At 48.1% G+C, this 15,069-nt stretch overlaps 7 protein-coding genes across 7 annotated transcripts; 4 read left to right on the top strand and 3 right to left on the bottom strand.

The window, feature by feature from the left end:
- Positions 1 to 175: 175 nt before the first annotated feature.
- Positions 176 to 1,435, top strand: SERLADRAFT_441334 (uncharacterized protein; the record flags this gene model as incomplete). Its single annotated transcript, XM_007321840.1, has 2 exons — positions 176 to 239; positions 1,137 to 1,435. The coding sequence occupies 2 exons, from the start codon at positions 176 to 178 to the stop codon at positions 1,433 to 1,435; spliced, it is 363 nt and encodes a 120-aa protein (XP_007321902.1).
- Positions 1,436 to 2,078: 643 nt separating this feature from the next.
- On the bottom strand, positions 2,079 to 2,519 carry SERLADRAFT_441333 (uncharacterized protein; the record flags this gene model as incomplete). The annotated part of the gene is made up of 2 exons (XM_007321839.1): positions 2,079 to 2,208; positions 2,260 to 2,519. 2 exons carry the CDS (start codon positions 2,517 to 2,519, stop codon positions 2,079 to 2,081), a joined length of 390 nt encoding a protein of 129 aa, XP_007321901.1.
- Positions 2,520 to 3,620: 1,101 nt separating this feature from the next.
- SERLADRAFT_397950 (uncharacterized protein) lies at positions 3,621 to 4,132 on the top strand (the record flags this gene model as incomplete). The annotated part of the gene is made up of 2 exons (XM_007321838.1): positions 3,621 to 4,007; positions 4,060 to 4,132. A coding segment is annotated over one exon (236 nt), but the record flags the coding sequence as incomplete, so codon positions are not given.
- A 2,003-nt stretch (positions 4,133 to 6,135) lies between these two features.
- On the bottom strand, positions 6,136 to 8,054 carry SERLADRAFT_475403 (uncharacterized protein; the record flags this gene model as incomplete). The annotated part of the gene is made up of 6 exons (XM_007321837.1): positions 6,136 to 6,913; positions 6,976 to 7,167; positions 7,225 to 7,253; positions 7,314 to 7,404; positions 7,461 to 7,646; positions 7,713 to 8,054. The coding sequence occupies 6 exons, from the start codon at positions 8,007 to 8,009 to the stop codon at positions 6,179 to 6,181; spliced, it is 1,530 nt and encodes a 509-aa protein (XP_007321899.1).
- A 797-nt stretch (positions 8,055 to 8,851) lies between these two features.
- SERLADRAFT_397945 (uncharacterized protein) lies at positions 8,852 to 9,488 on the top strand (the record flags this gene model as incomplete). The annotated part of the gene is made up of 3 exons (XM_007321836.1): positions 8,852 to 9,012; positions 9,089 to 9,234; positions 9,312 to 9,488. The coding sequence occupies 3 exons, from the start codon at positions 8,922 to 8,924 to the stop codon at positions 9,486 to 9,488; spliced, it is 414 nt and encodes a 137-aa protein (XP_007321898.1).
- A 365-nt stretch (positions 9,489 to 9,853) lies between these two features.
- On the bottom strand, positions 9,854 to 11,894 carry SERLADRAFT_475400 (uncharacterized protein; the record flags this gene model as incomplete). Its single annotated transcript, XM_007321835.1, has 7 exons — positions 9,854 to 10,390; positions 10,447 to 10,721; positions 10,784 to 10,963; positions 11,023 to 11,179; positions 11,242 to 11,477; positions 11,583 to 11,785; positions 11,832 to 11,894. 7 exons carry the CDS (start codon positions 11,866 to 11,868, stop codon positions 10,051 to 10,053), a joined length of 1,428 nt encoding a protein of 475 aa, XP_007321897.1.
- Positions 11,895 to 12,036: 142 nt separating this feature from the next.
- On the top strand, positions 12,037 to 14,872 carry SERLADRAFT_475396 (uncharacterized protein; the record flags this gene model as incomplete). The annotated part of the gene is made up of 8 exons (XM_007321834.1): positions 12,037 to 12,165; positions 12,212 to 12,311; positions 12,367 to 12,455; positions 12,526 to 12,659; positions 12,725 to 12,946; positions 13,092 to 13,264; positions 13,333 to 14,699; positions 14,773 to 14,872. 7 exons carry the CDS (start codon positions 12,069 to 12,071, stop codon positions 13,904 to 13,906), a joined length of 1,389 nt encoding a protein of 462 aa, XP_007321896.1.
- Positions 14,873 to 15,069: the final 197 nt, after the last annotated feature.

The raw sequence follows: 15,069 nt of genomic DNA, 5'->3' as shown, positions 1-15,069 counted from the left end.
GGCGCTGAGGAGGATGCTGTATGTGGAGCCTAGTGCGCGGTGTACGCTTGCTGATTTGTTGAAGGGGACTGGCAAGGGAGGTGGGTTGCTTGGGGGGTGTGAGTGTGGGGGGAGGAGGGAGGGGCAGGTGGGTGTGAATGGGGGTGGACATGGGAGCGTGAACGGGAGCATCAAGATGAATGGCCACGTCACGAACGGCGACGCCCCTCGCACGCACACGACGCCCACTGCGAATGCGAGTGCGAATGGGACGAGGCGGACGAGGGCGACGAGTGGGTGAAGAGCATTAAGACGTGTGCGGAGCCTGGGTATGGAGGGGTGAATGCGGGGCATGTGCATGTGAGGGTGGCGGTGGAGGAGAAGGCCCATAAGAGGAGGTTTTTCTGAGGCTCGTCGTCGTTCGATGTGCGTTGGGTGCGGTTGCATCCCCCCCGAGTCGAGTCGAGGTTGTGACGCCCCGACGTTCGCGTTTGGGTCCTCAAGTCGGAGGGGGATGGGACGATGGATGGATGCGTCTAGCCCTTTTTCCCCTCTCCCCACTTGACTTTATCGCCATTCCCATCCGCGCCTTGTCCGTGTGCGATCCTCGTCACGACAGTCCCCGCTCTCGTCCTCTCCCTCATCCTATCTGTGCTGGATTTTATTTTCTTAAAGATATATATATATATATATATATATATTCATTTTCCCTCTTTCCCTCCGTTCGTTCGTTCTACTTTTAAAAAAACCTGTACTTGGACGCGAGTTGTCGCCATTCGCCACCCTTTCTTTCCATGCAAAACGACGACGACTTTTTTCTTTTGTTTCATCATCTTTTTGTTTATTTCTCTTCTTTACACTTTTGATTTGACACCAGTAACGAAAGATGGCATAATGTGAATAAAATGAAATTATTTTTACTCTCTCGCTCACTCACCTTTCTCCATACATCTATCTATCTATCTGTTCAACTTTACTGATATGCGCAGCTACGAACTTGGCAGCTCAAAGGCACGTTTTTGTCTCATATGGATGATGATAACTTTTTCTCCGAGTTTGTTCTTTTTTTCTTTGATTTCGTTTGGACGTTCTTTGATTTTTGACTTTGGACTTTTTTGTTCTTTTATTTAAAAAAACCCTTGCATGTTCATGCCCAGACGGCGGCGCGGACGACGAACGCTCGACACCATCGACATTTCTCGGCCCCATCGACACCATCGGACCCCATCGACACTCGGCCCCATCGTACATCACCAAAACTCCACGCAACGCTCCCACCCCAGCGCACGCACGCGCGACTTTCCCCCCGGTATTCAAACCTCCGTTCTCCACACTCCACGGGCCCCCACGTCAAAATGGCATCGCATTTTTCTCTGCCGTCGTCAACTCGCTCATTCGAGACGTCTTTCCGTCGTCCATTCCATCGCCCATTGTCCATACGCCACGGGCCCCATAAAATTCGATACATTCGAACGAATAAATAAAGAAACCGAGGACGTTTTTTCTGTGCTTTAGAGCGCTAGCCAAGACCCCAAGATACGAGATGATCCCATTCTATATCCTCTCCACATGCATGCCCCCACCCCCAACCTATCAATCATTACTTCCTTACTATTTTGCCTATGAATTGATTTTTGAATTTTTTTCATTCTCGTTTATATCGTTTTTCCTTTCTCATTCTTCGTGGCTCATGATCGCAACCTCCACGTCATTTGCTTCGACGGCCATGTGGGCATCGTTTTTATATATATACTTGGAACTTGGCCTCCCAAGTTGTGTGTACTTTCACTTTTCAATATTTACATCATATGTTCTCTCCCTCCCAGTCAAGTTAATCTATTCTACTTGAGTCGTCCTATGGGTTTTCCCCTTTGACGGCAATATTGATAGCGTTTTCGGGTCTCTTTCGCGTCACAGCCCTTATTAAACGCACGCCGGAGCAACAGCGCCATCACCGGATTATGTCAAGAGCGAGCACTTGTTATATTCCACGAGTCCTCGAGTATGATACATGAAGTAATCGCACCGAGCTAGTCGCACCCGTCTTGCGTCATGAAGAAGCGCCATGCCAACTTTGATTATCAGACGGTCCTTTTACCTTATGACCCGCTGAGCGCGTGCTGGGCATAATTTTGAAGCGGGATGTCGAGACGATAAATATCAACGTCGTCGTAGGAGTGCGGATGACGTGTGAATATCAGTTTTTGTTGCTGATGACGGTAACGGACGCTGTTTTGATATCAGCTGCGGTACCGTTGTGTCGTATCGCAAGGTAATGACGAAGGGAGGTCATAGGATTGATCGGCTTTCTGCGATATGAGCTTGACAAACAGGTCACCTGAGTCGAGCCCTCGAGTGTGTTCGAAGAGATGCGATAGCAAGGGGCTCGCGCTAGCCCGATAAGTGAAGAAGACAGAAGGATCATGTATGCGCGAATTCTTCGAAAAAGGAGTATCTTGCAGCAACAAATAGGGGGGGGGAAAGTCAGTCGAGTATGCGTGACGTTGAGACTCTATAACACGTGCGATAGGCGAATCCATGGAAGTTTACGCGCTTGAGGACGACCTTGAGTATAGCGTAAGAGCGGGGGTGACATGGCGGGGTAAATTGAATAGGTGAGGTAATGCATTGTGTGGACTGCGTCCCTGCGATAGTGCGGAGAAGTAATATGTCATGCTTTAACCGAGTTCGAAGAGCAGAATCGTGTTTGGGCGATTACGCTAGCGTACTACTAGTGTATGAACGAGGAAGTACCGCGAGGTGATGCGCTCGATTGGGATTTTTCAGAAGATTCTCTTGCTGGGAGGAGACTAGAAAGGATAAATTGAGATAGCGTACATCCTATATAACACGTGGGGTTATGATCCATCGGAGCATCACACACCGTAAGCAAAACATGCGTTAGAGCTTGATACGCTGCAGAGCCAATATGCGATAGGAGGGGAAATGCCGATAAATGAGAAATATTAATGAGCGGCGTCATACGAGAACGAGGTGTTTGTTCGAAACCTCGTTCCACGGAACAGAAAGGGCAGGCGAGGATCTTCAACACGTGTGGCCATCGAATACGGCAGTCTCGCAAACGAAGTGAATTGAGGATGGGGTGGTGTGCTGTCGGGGTCGTGTGTTCGACCCGTCTGCTATGTGCGGAAAGGAAGGTTATCGCAGGGTGCGAAGAAAATTTGAACGAGTTAAGGGGTCGTGCTGGCCTAATGCACGAGCGATAAGGAGGTGTCCTCGCTGGGCGATAGCTTGTGAAGCTGCAGAAGTCGCTTCTGACAACAAAGGGCTAGTCGAAATGGAATAAATGTCCAATAATAATAGTAATCTCCGTGGTTGTTGAATGGCATCTAGAATCTATGGGGTCGGATGTCGCAGCTCAGCAAATTCCAAGCGAAGTGGTGCATTGTGGGCTGCAGAAGACCCAATAACGAGGGCTGGGATGTGTGATAACTGTCCGCACTTGAAATAATTCAACCCTGGAATAAAATGGGCAAAGTTATGGGATTCCGTTAGCCTAATATATAACACGCATTTTACCCATCATCCGTTCGATCGTGTTCCCTTAAACGGGCCCTTTGTCCTGCACCGACAAAAAAAACACAACTGAGAGTATTAATGGAGATAATGTCGTCTCGTAATGCGGACGGCCGTCAAGCCCGCCTCCACTTGAACATTATGGCGTAAGAGTACCGCAGAACGTAGGAAATGAGGTAAAAGCGGGAGGATGCAGGGGAAGAAAGACGTATTGTGTGTGAAGACGCGCTTCACTAAACGGTCCGCAGGGCCAAGTCCATGGGACTGTCCTGATGGGAAGGTAAAAAGCCTAACGAGGAGCAACGAAACGCGCGACTCGCGATGCCTGCTGATTCGCGAATCAATATTCACGGGAATTTTTCCTTTTCCACTGATAGAACAAGGTCGAGTGTCTTCTACTCCCAAGATAGGGCCTTCAAGACGTGAGGAGGCGAGAGGCGCGGTACGCGACTAGGAACGATAGGCGTGCGATGCTAAATCAGAATATATCACTGAAATACCATCCTAGTCAGCGCTCTGACGGCTGCGAATGCTTGAACTCACCTCCAATAGTGAGTTGAGAGTATCATAGATTGACACGTGTATTCGAGGCAGGAGGGTGTGTCTATATGTGACTAAGGGGCGGTGAGGTAATGCGCTCTTAAGGTGGTCGAGGGCAATAAAAGGAAGGGCGCTTTAATGTGATAGCAGGTGCAACTTCCAAGCCACAAGTCACTATAAAAGAGTGCTAAAACGATCCAGGTGATGGTCCAAGTCAGTGGTATAAACAGAAACAACTACACGGGCGACACAACGAAATCAGATAAGAAGACACAAGCCCAAAGTAATGGAAAACTTCCCAGCTTCAATGATGGAAGAAAACAAAGGACCTCTCTTACGTCAAACTAGACAGCATCCGCAGCAGGACGATCCATTCAACTGAATGCTGATAGAACTAGACTGATAAACGTATACTTAGTGTGCGCATCAAGGCGCGTAAGGGAAGGATCGGCGAAGGGCCGATAGGCCTTGCAGACGATAGTAAGTATGGCTCCTATCAGCTAAATGACGCGCGTCAGTCCTTGCAGCTCGAGAATCGCGTGGAAAATTGACAGCTTACTAGAAGTGGTTAGAAAAAATATTCAATATACATGTAATCTGTAAAAGTATCTGTAAAAGTATTAGATTAACCCTCAAATAGCGACAATGAAGCAAATTGACACTCACTGCCTTACCGCTCATGCACATGCTCCAACTGCTGTTGAAATTTGGGATGAACCATGAGAACGTTGCTCCCAAAGACATTAGTTGTCAATGCACGATGAGTACGGAAGGCAATTGCCATGCCCAACAAAGCCTGTCACAGGTTTAGAAACCTAGAAAGGTATAGGCGGCGATAAGAGATATTCTTCTATATTAAATTTATCCTGTAGCGGTTCGAAGAATGGTGGGACCTCGATAGGTTGATCCAGGGGAAAGGGGGATGTCGTGGCTTCCCAAAAAAGATCAGCTCGTGTTGTGAAAATGGAGACAGGGGACAAGAAGGGTACTGCGGTAAAAGAAACATTACTCGGTATCCAGAGGGTCCTGCCTGGAAGACGGCGTAGCCGCCCTTTACCACCAATGGTGGAAAGAAAAGGGAAAACGATCGGAAAGGGTATAGGGTACATAGCAGCGGAGATTGTGATGTTGACAATGATTATAAGGCAATGAATTCGTCGAAAGACATGGAACCACATTCATTTTCGGAGGGAGCAGCCTTGCGAAAGAAGTTGGCGCAATGATGGTCCGACGAAGGAGGTGTTTGTTTCGAGTCGGCGTGCCGCATATGCTGGCTTGGAAGATGTACGAGCCGCGAGGAATTGGCAAATTTTGCTTGCAATTGTGCGATAAAAAAAGGTAGTTGTTGTGATAAGTCTGAAGGGCACATATTGCAAGCATACTATTGTAAGAAATTGATGAAATACCTCAACAAGGGACCCGACCATCATGTTCTAAAGATTGATGAGAGCCTGGCTTGCAGCTCGTTTTTTGGGAGAACTGATGCGCCGAGTTTTCGTGCCGATAAATAGAGCTCGTATCAACGATCGATCCCTGTCCAACAGCAGCGTTTATAAGGCGATAAAAGCGGGATATTCATTCCCATCCATCTAGAACTGTACGTTAAATTTGGCCAGCTCGGATACACAGAACATATATTACGAACCGCTCGTTATAGCTCGAATTTTCTTTGATGAGATGCATGGAAACAGAAGCTATGTGACCCAGCGGAAAAGATAAGACGAAACAGCATCAAGTCACGGAAAGAAGGGCAAGCGTCAGTATAGGCAAGCTAGAATTCAATAGATCGAAAGACCTTACTGGTAGTGCGTACACGTGCACACCTCTTCATCGTGAGTAAGTAGAAAATATGTTGGAAATTCTGTGGCGCGTATCTGAGAAATCATTGTTCGCGTTTCACAGCTGAATGTTACGACTCTCCATGTCCCACACATCCAGGGCAATTCCAGATCTTAGCAAGAAGCCTGTAGGGGGAAAAGCCAGCTACGACCATATATTTTAGTAGTAATTGGAGGAAGTTTGTCCTGTGGGGTAGGAGACTAAGCCGAGTAACAAACCATTAGGTTGGCAAACGGTGAGATCCCATACGATAAACAAATGAGATTGCAAAACTCAATAAAAGTTACAACTCGTCTTTACCCTGTCGAGATTCGTCCTCTTTCTCCCCCTCTTCCTCTTGAACCCTTTTGGACTTTGCCTTTGACGCAGAGTCCTTTTCCTTCCCGCCCTTTACCTCGATTCCTGCTTTCCTGAGCACATCTGCGAGGTGTGCGATGTCCAGCTCTCCCTCTCTGACATTCGCATCACCCGCCTCCGCAAATTCGTCCAAAGGAATCTCCTCAACGATCTCGAGTACAAATTCGCCATTCTCCCCTGTGCGCTCAATGAATACTTGCGGATTTTCACCGCTCAATGCTTGTAATTCTGGACTGCTCAAGATGGCCTCAAGCGTACGCTTTAGCATCTCGTCATATGCATTGCCCTTTTTGTTGGAGCCTTCCCCGCTGCCAAGGGTAGTGTAGCCTTGCACATGATCTTGAACGGGCAGAGTAAAAGGTGATCGGCGCGATGTGAGATGCAACGGCCGGCTGGACTCGTTTAGTGTATCAGTAGGCGTCTGTAAAGGCTGTTGATGGAAATCCGCCAATTCGGTTTGGGGCGGTTCCTCAGACGATTTGTCTGAGGGAGGATCTATAATTTCGCGGCAACGGATGAAAGCTTCTTCACGCGTGTCGAGGCGCGATTTGAAACCAGGCTGTCCACACAATTTGGGTGTCTGTACCACGAGGACATACGAGCACGTCTTAGCCTCTCGCACAAGAAGAATAGAGTCTGTCATTGTCATCGAACAGTGAAACTATTTGCTCAAAAATTAATATCCGGCGAACAATAGAACACTTCGGAGAAACAAGATCTGACCTGTACTTCCACTTCGCGTGGTTTTCCAGTCTTATCGCAAGGAGTTCCATCCCCCCACCGTTGAACGAGGTAGCGTGAGCTAGGTCCCCGGGCGACCTCTAAGTTGGCCACCTGAGCATCTTGTTCGGCAAATGTCAGCTCGGGGCTTGATTCTGGTGGCGGAGGAGCGCGGCCAAGAGTATATGATTCCCACTAAAATGGATAACGGTGAGAATTTAGTGGATCTAACGGGGAATTGTAATTTCATACTTCAGGATCTTCTGCTGGTTCGTAACCTCCTGGTGTTACGGATGCAGGTGAGTAAACCGAAATAATAGATCAAAAAAATATTTAATCACCTGGGGGATGGGGGTGTGCGTGAGGTAGTTCACGGAACTGTCGAATTTCCTGATTGTGACAGTAAGAATACGTGAACCACGTTTGTCTGTGCTATTGGGGCAAAATTAGAAAAATGCGGTCCAATAGCGAAATAAGGAACAGCGTACATATAGGCACTTTCCGGATAAAGGTTGTAATAAAGACCAACTTTGTCCAAGTGTCGCATCTAAATCAGAATTTTCTGACGCTGGTTGTGGAATATCACGTGTGGGCGGAACGAGGCATAGGAAAGAATTTTGCGGTCCCAATTTCATGTGCTCTAGCATGTATCCCGAAGCGGGTGCATCGAATGGCTGCGTGTGGTTCGAAATAAACGGATAAATTAATTATGCTTTCAAGTAGCAGACAGACGTACAGACTTTAGACGATTCAGCAGCGCCGTGTATATCGCCACTACCGATTTCTTTGAGGGATGGCACTGTATGCCAAGAGGCATCATCATTCCATGTTTCGTCCAGGAACTCTCTTGCACCCCCTCGTAAGCCGTCGCGTAACCACCGTTGGGCGGTTTCGTTCAAGACGGGAAGGTTATTGAGGAAAGTCACGCGGTGTTTCGGAAACGCATGGACATCCTCTGGGCCTGAATAGAGGAGGCGGGCTTGGACCGGGAGCAGGCCCACGCATACAGCGAGAGCGAAGGCTGGAGCAGAGCGCATAGAGTCGGGCAGGCCAGGAGTAATATGCTTTCACGATATATGCGGGTCAGTGGGACACGTTACTGTTCCAGGTGGCGTGAGAACTATTCTTAATATATCGCCGACTGAAGTGGAAGCGTCCGACTCCGCGGCCCGCTCAGTCAAAGCGGGGTTTGAGTCTCGAACGTTGACCTACGCTATCAGTACTAGCCTGTACTTCTAGTAGGCGATATTCCTAAGCTACCCCCTGCTAGGCTCGCAAATGCCGTAGAACGATGCATCTCTGTTCTTGTTCCAGTCACCGCGGATTTGCTGTACAGAAGAAGAGCTTCACTGACTTGGGCAACAGAAACCGCAAACCGCCGATCGGCGGCCTACAATCTGTTTTGCAGACCTTGCAGCAGACTGCTCATTCGAGCGTTTATGAGTTTCCGAGGAGGATTATTTTGCAACAAATATCCTCAGCATCAGGTCTGCGCGCCATAAGCTCTGTCGTCGCCAGCGCCAGCGATCAACGGCGACGTCTGCTCCCTGTGTGCTGTCTCAGGGTTTCCATCATTTGCATCTCTGAACGTATCAACGGACAGCTGCCACTTTCCCTGAGAGTCTCGATATATTCTCACCACAAATGGATTTCTCCTAATTTCCAGCGTTTCGCAATTACGTACGTATGTCCCCGAATATCAGGGGAAAAAATCAACCAACGAACAGGAAGATTGCTGAATGATAATAATAAGACCCAGTTTTGGTCGAGATGTGCACGCGAGGGAACAACAATACATATCCATCTATATTCGGTAGGGGGAATTATTCGTTAAAACGAGGGCACACACCCTTTCCCCGCTTTTTCCTTCTCTTTCCTCGTCGCGGACGTCTTTCTGCTATCTACCCTCGCCTACCACGCCTTGAATCGCTGCGCATCTGCCTTCCACAATGTCGGCTTCTCCTCAGCAGGAAGCCGTAGCCGATAATAAATTCGACGATTTAGATGAGAGAGAACAACCAACAGCTGACGAAACAGAGGGTGAGCAGGACGTTTCCCCGTCAGTTCACTCTGCTGTTGTCCGGCATTTTGATCACACATCCCCCCTTCTATATAGGTGCTGGTGAGGTTAGCGATGCTGCACCTGTAAAACGGGGACGCGGTCGTCCCAAAGGGAGCAGAAATAAAAAATCAGGGGGTTCAACCGCACCAGGCGCCTCTTCAGAGGCTGGAGTCAAGAGAAAACGCGGCAGACCGCCCAAGGCAAGTACCACAAACCAATTATATCATTTTATAAACGTATATTTCTAACTTATCGCTTGATCGTCTGTATTCTACAGGAAAGAAAAGCAAACGAATCTGGGGAAGAAGAACCAGTGACGAAGCGCAAACGTGGTCGTCCACCCAAAACATCTAAAACAGAAACTGCTGCAGGAGCAGAATCTGGGGGGAATGGTGAAGCTAGTCCAGAAACAAGTACGAAAAGAAAAAGAGGACGACCACCGAAGAGTCAATAAACAGTAGCAGAGTTGACTTGTTTGTTTCTGCGCGCTCTCTCAGTTGGCTTCTTCATCGTCGCTAGTGACGATTTTCTTGTTATGTCAACTCCTATCTTCGAAGAATCCTTAACGACAATTACGACTCTTTTTGTGTTACCAGTGTCGGGTCAAACTATATTCACGAATATATAATGTAACGTTTCCGGGATGCTATGTTGCTTACTCCTTTGTTGAATTGTTGTTGTTCTTGTTGCTTATAAATATTTACATGTGAACAAATCGTGTTTTCATAGAGCAACCAGACATGTTTCTTCAAACGGATTAGACTTGATCACAATGTGAGCGAGCCACTTTGTTCTTGTTCTCAGTTGATGTGCCTCGTGTTTTGAAAAACATTGCCACAGTACTTCAGTACCCGGATTAATTACCGCTAAGAACCCCTTAACAGCTACTGTAGGTAAATTCTAGACTACACTTCTCGTGATAGTTCTACACCGATACCGTTGTTTTTCCGCAGGAAGATAACAATACACACACTGGGAACTTCATCAAGTGAACAAAGTTTGATAATTCGTAGATGTCATCTTTGACTCTGTATCCGACGCAACGCTCCCAACAGAAGATAGAAGCTCGTGGCGCCAAATGCGGCGGCTCCGATCTGACCAACTCTTGAAAGAATGTGCGATTGCCTCGTTGCCTTCCTCTTAGCCGTGGAATAGCTGATATCCGGACGAAATGTGATCATAGTGTATAAGGGAAGCCAGCCGCTGGGATGAGTAGTAGGAAAGGGAACCCTCGACAAGAGCGGTCCGAGCAAGGATAGCGAGAATTGCTTTCTGGAACTCAGTGCAAACAACATGTTGTCAAGGGCTTTCCTAAAGATGTAACCGGGTGTTGTCACAGAATGACGCATCTCGACGCTGAACATTGACGAATGAGCGGATCATGGCAACACATATGAAAGGGACGAACTTACTAATTGTCCATTGCGAGGTCACATATGGCAATAAGGTCATCATGTCTGGAAGTTGAATAGCGAGTAAGAGCATTAAGAAGCCTCTGGTCAGTAGACCCGTTGTCGCCTGTTTCAGCTAGGGCACCGTCTGGGGTAACACCTTCCTCACGAAGCAATGCTTGCAAAACCCTTACGTCCTCAAGACCGCAGTTGAGACCTTGGCCGTAGAAGGGGACCATGGAGTGAGCTGCATCGCCTAATATCACGCCACGGTCTTTGTAATGATAGGGTCTTGCCTGGTTCATCGATGTTATATTAAATTCGGCATCGCAACGCATGACTGAAGACACGCACACACCTTTGTTGATATTAAAGGGCTGCGTGGATTTTTCTCAAAGTCTTGCAGTAATTTGTCCTCTCCTAGTAATATCAGAGCATCCGAAAAATGAGCCTTGAACCAAGACAAAATATGTTCCCGCGTGGTCAAACGATCGAGCTCGGTGGTAGGTGCAAAAAGAGTGCAGGTGAAAGATTTATCCTAGAATTGAAAAATTGTTGACATGTGGGAAGAAAAAAAAGAGAAGCGTGGGTGTTTACTTTGTTTGGTAGAGCGATGAGCATAAAAGAATGGCGAGGCCATATGTGGAGGTGATTCGGATCAAGCAAAAAGCTAGGTTTGCCGTCCTTATCCTTCCCTGCCGGCATTTTGAGTTCAATATACTCATGCGGAATATATTCCTGCTGGAAGTCCATTCTGCGAGGAAAATAACAAATATAAAATGGGACGAAATACGAAATAAAAGGATAGGGACGAACCGAACGACTCTCATGAGTTGTCGCCGGATAACAGAGTAGCTTCCATCTGCACCAATGCAGAAATGAAATCCGATACGGGTAATCGTATCCGCTTCCACATCATGGACGACGAGCGTTCTGCTGTCGAAGTCGATAGACTGAACTTTATGGTTGAAGAACAGACGGACGGTCGGGACGGCAGAAGCCTCTTCAAGTAAGCCCTCGTTCAAAAGGGCGCGATCTATGGAATTGATGCACTAGGGGACAGCAGAAGCGGGATGAAGATGAGCTACGTCTAGATCTTATGAATAGATATGGCGCGTAGAGTAGTCACACGGGCCGCTCAGAAGGTACATACACACCTGGCCGTGCCTATCATAGAGCTGGCTATGTAATCCGCCATCTTTGTCGTGGATCATCCGTCCATGCATGGGAATGACAGTCTGCAAAAACCTATCCGTTGCAGCGGGGTCGACTGCCTGTAGGGCGGCAATCCCCCGCGAGGAGATGGCCAGGTTGATAGATCGCTGTTGGGCAGCAGTCTTCGATGATGGTAGCCGTAAATCTAGAGGAAAATGAGAACAAACATATAACGAGAGGGGTGCACGGACCAGGTCTTGCTTCGTATATGTGCACGCTCCAGCCCATCTTTGCGAGAGCTAGAGCAGCGAGACATCCCACAGGACCAGCGCCGACGACGACGACGACGTTGCGGGGAGAGGACATGTTGAGCAAGACTGACTTGAACCGGGGCTGGTCGGGCTCGCCTAATTGGCCAGCCGCGGCGAGATCGATCTCAGATCGGACTCATTCAACGCTTACCTCTTCATTCAATCTCGACACTTTCCATGGGCGCACTTGAGGATCTCTCCACCCCCTTACTAGATGACTTTGCCATCCCAACAAACACAGACATTGGCGCGACCCGTCTGCCAGAAACAACAGGTAATCCACCACCCATGCTTCAACTCTTTCTTCTAATCTATCACAGCTGACGACTCTTGTGCCTACCTCTGTGGAAATTCCCTTGGACCGCTCTCAAAACAGTCGGAAAAACTTATCAACGACGAACTCAAAGTATGGCGAACACGGTATGCTCCCCCAACTCGGCTCAGCCACAATGCACCACCTCATCATACCGTACAGCGCTGTAGAAGGTCATTTCTCACATCCTCACGGAAGAGAGTGGCTGAACATTGCCGACACCGTTACCCCACTTCTCGCTGAAATAGTCGGTCAGTCCTTCGATCATATAACCAATCCATCTCCGTGGAACCTGTAAGGTATCTACTTTGTCCCCTCTAGGTGCCAAGGAAAAGGAAGTGGCGTGCATGAGTACCCTGACAGCGAATCTCCATCTTATGCTGTCGGCTTTCTACAAACCCACACCCGACCGATACAAGATCTTGTGTGAAGCCAAGGCATTCCCATCAGATCAGGTAAGCCTTACACCTCCGAGCATCTAGGTAGGTCCCCCAATGACACACTCAAAAATTGTCACTAGTATGCATTTGCGTCCCAAGCGGTCTTGCACGGATATGATCCAACCGACGCCATTATCGAACTTGCCCCTCGCACAGGCGAATTCACTCTTCGCGAAAGCGATATTATAGACCTCATTACCAAACAAGGCAATTCCATCGCCCTTGTCATCTTCAGCGGCGTGCAATACTATACTGGCCAATGGTTTCCCATGCAAGCCATCACGAAGGCAGCTAAGGAACAGGTGCGTTTGCCAGTAGCCTTTACGTATATATACGGACGTCCATCGCATGTGACGCGAGGAATGCGTTCCGCTTCTTTAAAAATATTCTTTGTTTTCGTTTTCTGGAATTTATCCTCTTTCTGCTGCTAAAGGCAGCATGTTATAGGGCTGTATTTGTGGCTGGGACCTTGCTCACGCTGTTGGGAACGTTCCCATGGCTCTTCACGAGTGGGACGTCGACTTTGCTGTCTGGTGTTCATATAAATATCTGAACTCCGGTCCCGGAGGGATAGCTGGGCTATTCATTCACGAAAAATGGAATAACACCAGGCCTCCGCAGTATGTCTTTGTCTGATACTCTTGCTTCATATCTCACCGTGGAATTTTCCATCATTTGGTCATGATAGATATGCAGGCTGGTGGGGCCACGACCCTTCCACGCGCTTTTCCATGCCTCCTTTATTTAACGCCATCCCGGGCGCCCAAGGCTATCAGCAGTCCAACCCCTCCGTCCTTAATATCGTCTCTCTCCTCGGCTCTCTCCAGGCCTTCAAGAGAGTTGGCTCGATGGACCTTCTGCGAAAGAGATCTGAGTCGTTGACCCTACATCTAGAGGGAGAACTTGAAAAATCCAAGTTCTACGTACCCGTACATGAGGTTTCCGCAAGATATCCTTCCGCGACGAACGATAAGAACCGGGACGGCCAGAATTCTCAGCCGCAAAGATTTGGCTTCGCGGTCATCACGCCGAGTGATCCTGAATCACGGGGTGCTCAGCTATCACTCCTATTTCTGCCAACTGGATCGGGCGCTATGGGCAAGGTGTTTGACAGATTATTAGAAGAGGGCGTGGTCGGTGATAAAAGGGAACCTGATGTTATTCGCTTGACCATCGCCCCTCTTTATAACACTATGGGCGATATTGACAGAGCAGCACATGGCTTAGAAAGGGCACTCGAAGAATTAAATACAAGTACATGACCATATCAATACTTATTGGTCCAAGTATTTTTGTGATTTTTAGCCGATGTAATACTAGCAGCGCACACTATATGGACCTAGAAGAATCCCCCACGATAAACGCGCCCGCAATCTTGACATAATCGTGACCCTTGAGGATCTCGTTATGCCCTTCCTTAAGGTGATCGAAATTCTTCGCCACATACGCTGACGAGCGAAGCCCCCTACTATTGTACTGCTTGCAGAGGTGTTCGTACATACCAGCACTCTGACGAACGTCGACAAGTGTGTCTCCTTCCGAGTGTATGACGAGCCATCGTATGAAGACTTCAGAAGGCCTCAAACTCATGGTTAACGCGGAGACGTCTGGGTAAGAGGGTTTCTGGCCAAATGCTGCTTCTATGAACCAATCCCGATAATTGGGAAAGCTAGACAGCAAGAAGTCGATATCGTATATACCCTCGGAGAATATGACAGCTTGCACTGCGTTAAAAAGACCAGTCGAAGGAGTCAAATCCTCAATTTGGGAGTCCAAGAGTATGGAGGACAGCATATGAGCAGAACAGCTGTGTCCGATAAGGTATATTCTTTTTGGATCATAGGGCAACAGACCGTCGTACGGCCGTGGGCCCTTCCACTCTTGCACAATAAATTCGAGAAATTGCAAGATGTCTTGAGCATGCTGCGGATGATGAAGATAATTATCTTTGGTGGGCTCTCGAGGTGAAAGCCGATAATTCGGAATTGCCAAAGGAAAACCTGTGTAAGTGGCTATGTTACGGCCAAGTTCTGCATGGTCAGCTTTATCTTCGCTGATGCAGTGGGGGAAGGATGGGCAAGTTAGGTATGGCGATGAGTTCGCAAAACAGCAACTGACCTTCTCCATGCCCCTCCATGCACAAAACAAATTAAAGGCGGTGCGTTATCTATGTCCTTGGCATGCACAGTCCCCCTGGAGGGACTGACAGGCAGGTATAGATCGAATTGTTGGTATGAAGTAGGATCCGATGGTATGTATGGTATGTCGAGAAATGAGTGTACTGAGACAGGATCCATGCTGCGTTCTTGGTACGAAGATATGTCAGAATGTGATCACTGAGGGTGTCATGGACCCACAGAGGCCACTGTTCCTTACCGTGTGGAGTTCCAGTCATCGTGGAATCGGCTGACCCCAAAAACTCATT

Source organism: Serpula lacrymans (genome assembly GCF_000218685.1).
Source record: "Serpula lacrymans var. lacrymans S7.9 unplaced genomic scaffold SERLAscaffold_12, whole genome shotgun sequence".
NCBI lineage: Eukaryota > Fungi > Basidiomycota > Agaricomycetes > Boletales > Serpulaceae > Serpula > Serpula lacrymans.
Note: the sequence above shows the minus strand (reverse complement) of the source record. Positions and strands in the feature narration are given on the sequence as shown.